The 5,008-nt window shown below is 52.0% G+C and overlaps 1 protein-coding gene across 1 annotated transcript; it reads right to left on the bottom strand.

Moving 5' to 3' along the window:
• Window positions 1-402: 402 nt before the first annotated feature.
• PRR15 (proline rich 15) lies at window positions 403-4,633 on the bottom strand. The gene is made up of 2 exons (XM_038759402.1): window positions 4,436-4,633; window positions 403-1,809 (listed from the first exon to the last, which is right to left on the bottom strand). The coding sequence occupies exon 2, from the start codon at window positions 1,734-1,736 to the stop codon at window positions 1,353-1,355; it is 384 nt and encodes a 127-aa protein (XP_038615330.1). The 5' UTR covers window positions 1,737-1,809; window positions 4,436-4,633; the 3' UTR covers window positions 403-1,352.
• Between the last annotated feature and the right edge of the window lie 375 nt (window positions 4,634-5,008).

Raw genomic sequence — 5,008 nt, 5'->3', positions numbered from 1 at the left:
TAATGGGCTCCTCTGGGCTTCTGCCTCCTGACAGATGCAGAGGGCTGGGCAATAAAACAATTTCAGGGTTTCTCACAGTTTCAATTGCTCTCTTGTAATTCACTAAAAGCAGTAGTATTCATTTACTCTTTCTTGAAGTGCAGAATAAAAGAGAACAGGTCCATTTTTGTTAAGAATCTTCACTTCTCAATGGAATATTTGCATCAAAGATTAGATATACACAGAAAGTATCTCAGAGGTTCAGAAATACTCTTTTGAAGCAAAATGGTGGGAAAAAGATGCCTGTCTGCTCTGCCAACCCTTATAAAGCACCTATTGGAGTAACTTTTTTTTCAAGTTGTTAGCTTTAAAAAACCTGGATACTTTTAAATGACTGCATTAATAAACTCAAAGAGACTATGGTAAGGTAAAAGAAAACTTTTAGTGGCAGTAGTAGTATTTATGAAGCATTTACTGTGTGCAGAGCACTGCACTAAATCTCCGGGATATATAATACACAGGTGGGGATTAGACAAAACCCCAGTCCCTCTGGGGGCTAACAATCTAAAAAGGGAATGAATTAGGGTCTCCACTCTTAAAATCTGGTTTACAAATGGAGCAAACTGGTTGATTCTGCTAGTCTCTACAGAGTGTTCTCCTGCCTACTGCAGATTAGGGTGGCTTTTATGTTTTGTGGCCAATAATTAACTCTGGGACACTGAAGACCTTTCTAACCTGCCCTAAGTTTTCGTTCTTGCAAACTGAAAAAAAAAAAAAACAAAAAAAAAACCCAAGTCATCCCGGCTGATACTGCCACGCATTTAATTTTCCACAGAAGAAACAAGCATTACAGTTTTGCACTTAGTTATTAAAAGCAAACCTGTGTCTGACCAATAATGATTCCTTCCTCCCCCCCGACTTTTCCAAGTAAAAGCCACCCATGATAAGTTTTTCAGCTACTGAGATAACTCCCTAAAGTGCATTTCCAAGTATTTAAAACAGCACTGATTTTCTTTCCCACTAAAAGTTCCGAATCGGGGCCTCAATTCATCATTGACGCAGCAGTGTGTGGCGGAACAAAAGCCCTTTGGCCCCGGAGGGGGTAGAAAAGGAGAGCAGTCTTTAAAAAAAATAATAATTATTATATCCATCTCCAGCACAGCGGGTGTCTTCTCTTACAACAAATAAATACTTAATGCATCCTTGGATCATGAAATATTGAAAACTCAATTGACACTTCAATTTCCAGGGGGGTGAAATCTTGGGGGCTGAGTGGGTGGGGCAAGAAGGGGTTGGAGGGGGGTCTCGGCCGCAGGGTCCCTTGGGGTCCAGAGAGGGGGGGTGGCTGGAGGGTCGGGGACCCCCTGGTCCGGCTACGGCCTCTCTTCTCGGGGGGCGGCCGGGGGGTCCACCTCGTCGGGGCCGTCGGTCAGCAGCGTGGCTCGCACCTTCCTCTTCTCTTTGAAGCGTCCCGAGCGGGAGATCTTCAGGTTGCGGCGGCTGCCGGCCGGCTTGTCGTTGGTCACTTTGTCATTGGGCCGGTGGGGGTCCCCGCCCCCGAGGAAATTGGGGTGCTGGTTCTCCCGGGAGCAGGCCGGCCGGTCCTGGCTGGGCGAGGCCGGCTCTCCGGGGGGCGGCGGGGGACCCGCGCTGCCCTCCTTGGATTTCTTCCTGCTGTTCGTCAGAGACTTCCACCAGGAGGAGGAGGAGGAACCCCCGGCGAGGCTGGACCCTTCTCCTCCTCCTCCGTCAGCCATCGCCGCGTCCTCCCCGGGGCCAGGGGCGCTGACCCCTCCGCTGCCCGCTCCTTCTTCGTCCGGAGGCGCTGCCCTGTGGACGCAGAGACAACACGGGACGCGTTTGCCCCTCCGGGCGGGCGCGGACACCCACTCTGCGCTTAACGCTCCGACTCGGGATGCTGCGCGGGGATGAAGGCCCAACGTGCCCGGGCCGGGTGGGTGGGACCAGAGCAGAGACCCTCCCGCTTCCCCCTCCAGCGAGATGCCCACCGACCCCCGTCTGGGGGGGGGGGGGGAGGGGTTGGAGAGGCGAGGGGGATCCCGCAACCGAATGCCAGGCTCGAACAGTGTGCACGCAGTGTTGAGGCAGGGTCCTACTGGGAAACTCCACGCGTGATTCCCGTCATTTGGGTCGGCCGGGCCGTGGGGCTTCCAAGGAGGAGGAAAGGGCCTGTCTGTTCCCTGGCTATGGCAGAGGCGGTACGACTGCTTGGACCATAGGCGGTGACCCACAATTAAATGGTGACGAGGGAGGAGGAGGAGAAAGAGGAGGAGGAGGGATGAACGCCGGTCAGGTTCACCTTGGCCAAACACCCAGTTCCTCCAAACCGCTTTTGTCCGGAGGAAAGAAAAACTCCGGCAGGACCTTCGCACTTCTCTGTACTCCTGACTGCAAGCGTGACTGCTACTAAACCACCTCCCCCAGAAAAAAAGCGATAGACAGGCCGTCCGAAGGGCAGCGAACTTTTTCGCCCTTAGCAAACAGTTCTTTGAGACCCTGAAAAGAGTAAGGCGATACCCGTTTCCCAGGTGGCTCGCTCAGCCTGTCCCACCTCTCCTCCAGAAGCACAGCTTTTCATGGAAAATAATATATAAAGGGAAGTTGGGGCAGGAAAGGCTCAGTTCACTAAGGCTAAGCCGGGTAGGCTAATAAAGATGTGGCTCGTTTGTTTTTACTACGCAGGAGTTCAAATAATTCCTCAATTTAGAGACACTTGTAGGGACTAGCAACTAGGGCCGAATTACCTTACGCTTGTGCATAAATACAAAAGTAAAGCAGTCACCAAGGAGAGATCCGGGGAGCAGATTTTCATTTATTTCTTGCTCTCAAGTGGCATAAATGTATGCATCAGTTACCAAGATTGCTGGCTGGGTTATTTAGCTTCCCAGGATATACAATTACTCCCAATGCTCAGTTACTGTTGATGATGTTGATAATAATAATAAGCATTATTGAGAAAGTATAGCTAAGTGTAGCTCAGTGGAAGGAGCAAGGGCTTGGGAATTAGAGGTCGTGGGTTCTAATCCCTGCTCTGCCACTTATCAGCTGTGTGACTTTGGTCAAGTCACAACTTCTCTGTGCCTCAGTTACCTCACCTGGAAAATGGGGATTAAGATTATGAGCCCCATGTGGGACAACCTGAATAGTTTGTATCTACCCTGCTCTTAGAACATTGTTTGGCACACAGTAGGCGTTTAACAAATACCATTACTATTATTACTATTATAAGTGATTCCTATGGACCATCCACTATGCTAAACGCTGGAGTAAAGAGAAGATAATCAAATCGGTCACGGTCACTGGCCAGTGTTGCTTTAAGGCGGGATCATTCCAGGCCTCGGGAAAAATTCTTAACGCCGACATCAACTCTTTCTCCTAGCTTGGGGCCCTGAGAAATTCTCAGCAGCAGCAGCAGCAGGCCACCCACCCGCTCTGTGCTTTCTCCTTAAGGATTTGCCCTGCAAAGTTTAAAGGACGAAACCGGAGTGGTCTCTCCCTCCTCGCCCCACCACTGAATAATAATACTAATTGTGGTAGTTATTAAGCGCTTACTATGTGCCAGGCACCGCACTAAGCACAGGGGTGGATGCAAACAAATCGGGTTGGACACAGTCCCTGTCCCGCAGGGGGCTCACAGTCTTAATACCAATTTAACAGATGAGGTAATCGAGGTCCAGAGAAGTAATGTGACTTGCCCAAGGCCACACAGCAGACAAGTAGTGGAAGGGGGGTTTAGAACCCATGACCTCCTGAAGCCCAGACCCGTGCTCTATCCACTACGCCATGCTGCTTCCATAATGAATGAGTAGTGGACGGTGCAGCGCCTGCTAACGGCGGCCAGAAACTTCTCTAGTTTTCCGGCTTAAAGAAACAGCATGCACCTGTTACACTCCTAGTTAGTTTCCCTCCCCGCCTTTTCCCTGGCTCTTTTTTTCTCAGTTTTCTCAGTTTTCCCCAACTCTTTAAAATGCAGTAAACCTAGGCGTATACTATAGGTAGTCCCCTGTGTTCCCGAGTCATCCTCCCCTTGAAGATTATTTTTTTTTTGTCAAGTAAAAAGAACAATTTTGGGAACGTCCCAAACGTTCTCCCTTCCCTCTCCCCCACGCCCCCTTTTCCTCTTCGCCGCTCAAATTTAGAGGTCGGGCAGGATTGCGTTTACCGCTATGGCTTTTGCACCCAGCCATTTATTTCCGAAAGAGAAAAGTCAGGACTTCCAGGCAACAACGTGCAACTCGCATAAACGCACTTGCACGGGGAGAGTCACCCTCCTGCAAGCCGGAAAATGAAAGCGGGCTTCCCGGCTCTTCCCGGCCAACAAAAAGGGGAGAGGAGAAGGAAGGAGGGGAGAGGAAGAAAGAAAATGAAGCCCCTGGAGCGGGTGGTAGGGGAAAGGCGGCGGAGGCTCCTTTGCCGCCCGCGCTAGCTCGCTCACCTGAGCTGGCCGGGAAGGAGTTTTTTCCTTCTTGTCCCGGGGATTTGAGGGAAGGGAAGCGGCTTCCCGGAGCCGGGGCGGCGTCCGGGGCGAGGATGGGAGTCTCCAGGTGCAGGCCGAGGATTCCCCTGCGGCCGGCCGAGGTGGGGCGCGGAGATTGCCGCTGGCACCGCCCGTTGCGCCCGGGCGCCCAGGCCTTGGTGTGGCGGGCGGGAAGGGCAGAGCCAGGCGCGGGATTAGGGCGCCGCCCACGCAGCTGCAGAAAGGCTGGCACACGTTCCCTTCCAGGTGTGCGCAGAGGTTTCCTCTGCCAGCCGCATCGTTCCCAGGAAAAGTCCTCCCCCGACCCCCGGGCCCGGGAAAAAAATAATGAATAATAGCAAAAATAACGGCGTGTCTTAGTGGAAAGAGCCCGAACCTGGGAGTCAGGTGACGTGGGTTCTAATCCCGACTCCGCCACTTGTCTGTTGTGTGACCTTGGGCAAATCATTGTTTGCCCAATGAGAAGCAGCGTGGCTCAGTGGAAAGAGCCCGGGCTTTGGAGTCAGAGGTCATGGGTTCGAATCCCGGCTC

Source organism: Tachyglossus aculeatus, chromosome 2 (assembly GCF_015852505.1).
Source record: "Tachyglossus aculeatus isolate mTacAcu1 chromosome 2, mTacAcu1.pri, whole genome shotgun sequence".
Classification (NCBI taxonomy): Eukaryota; Metazoa; Chordata; class Mammalia; order Monotremata; family Tachyglossidae; genus Tachyglossus; species Tachyglossus aculeatus.
The sequence above is the reverse complement of the archived record's forward strand: the minus strand, read 5'-3'. Positions and strand labels throughout refer to the sequence as shown.

What these genes read in the sequence shown, in the direction of transcription:
- PRR15 (XM_038759402.1), bottom strand. Translation starts at nt 1,736, where the DNA reads ATGGCTGACGGAGGAGGAGGAGAAGGGTCCAGCCTCGCCGGGGGTTCC.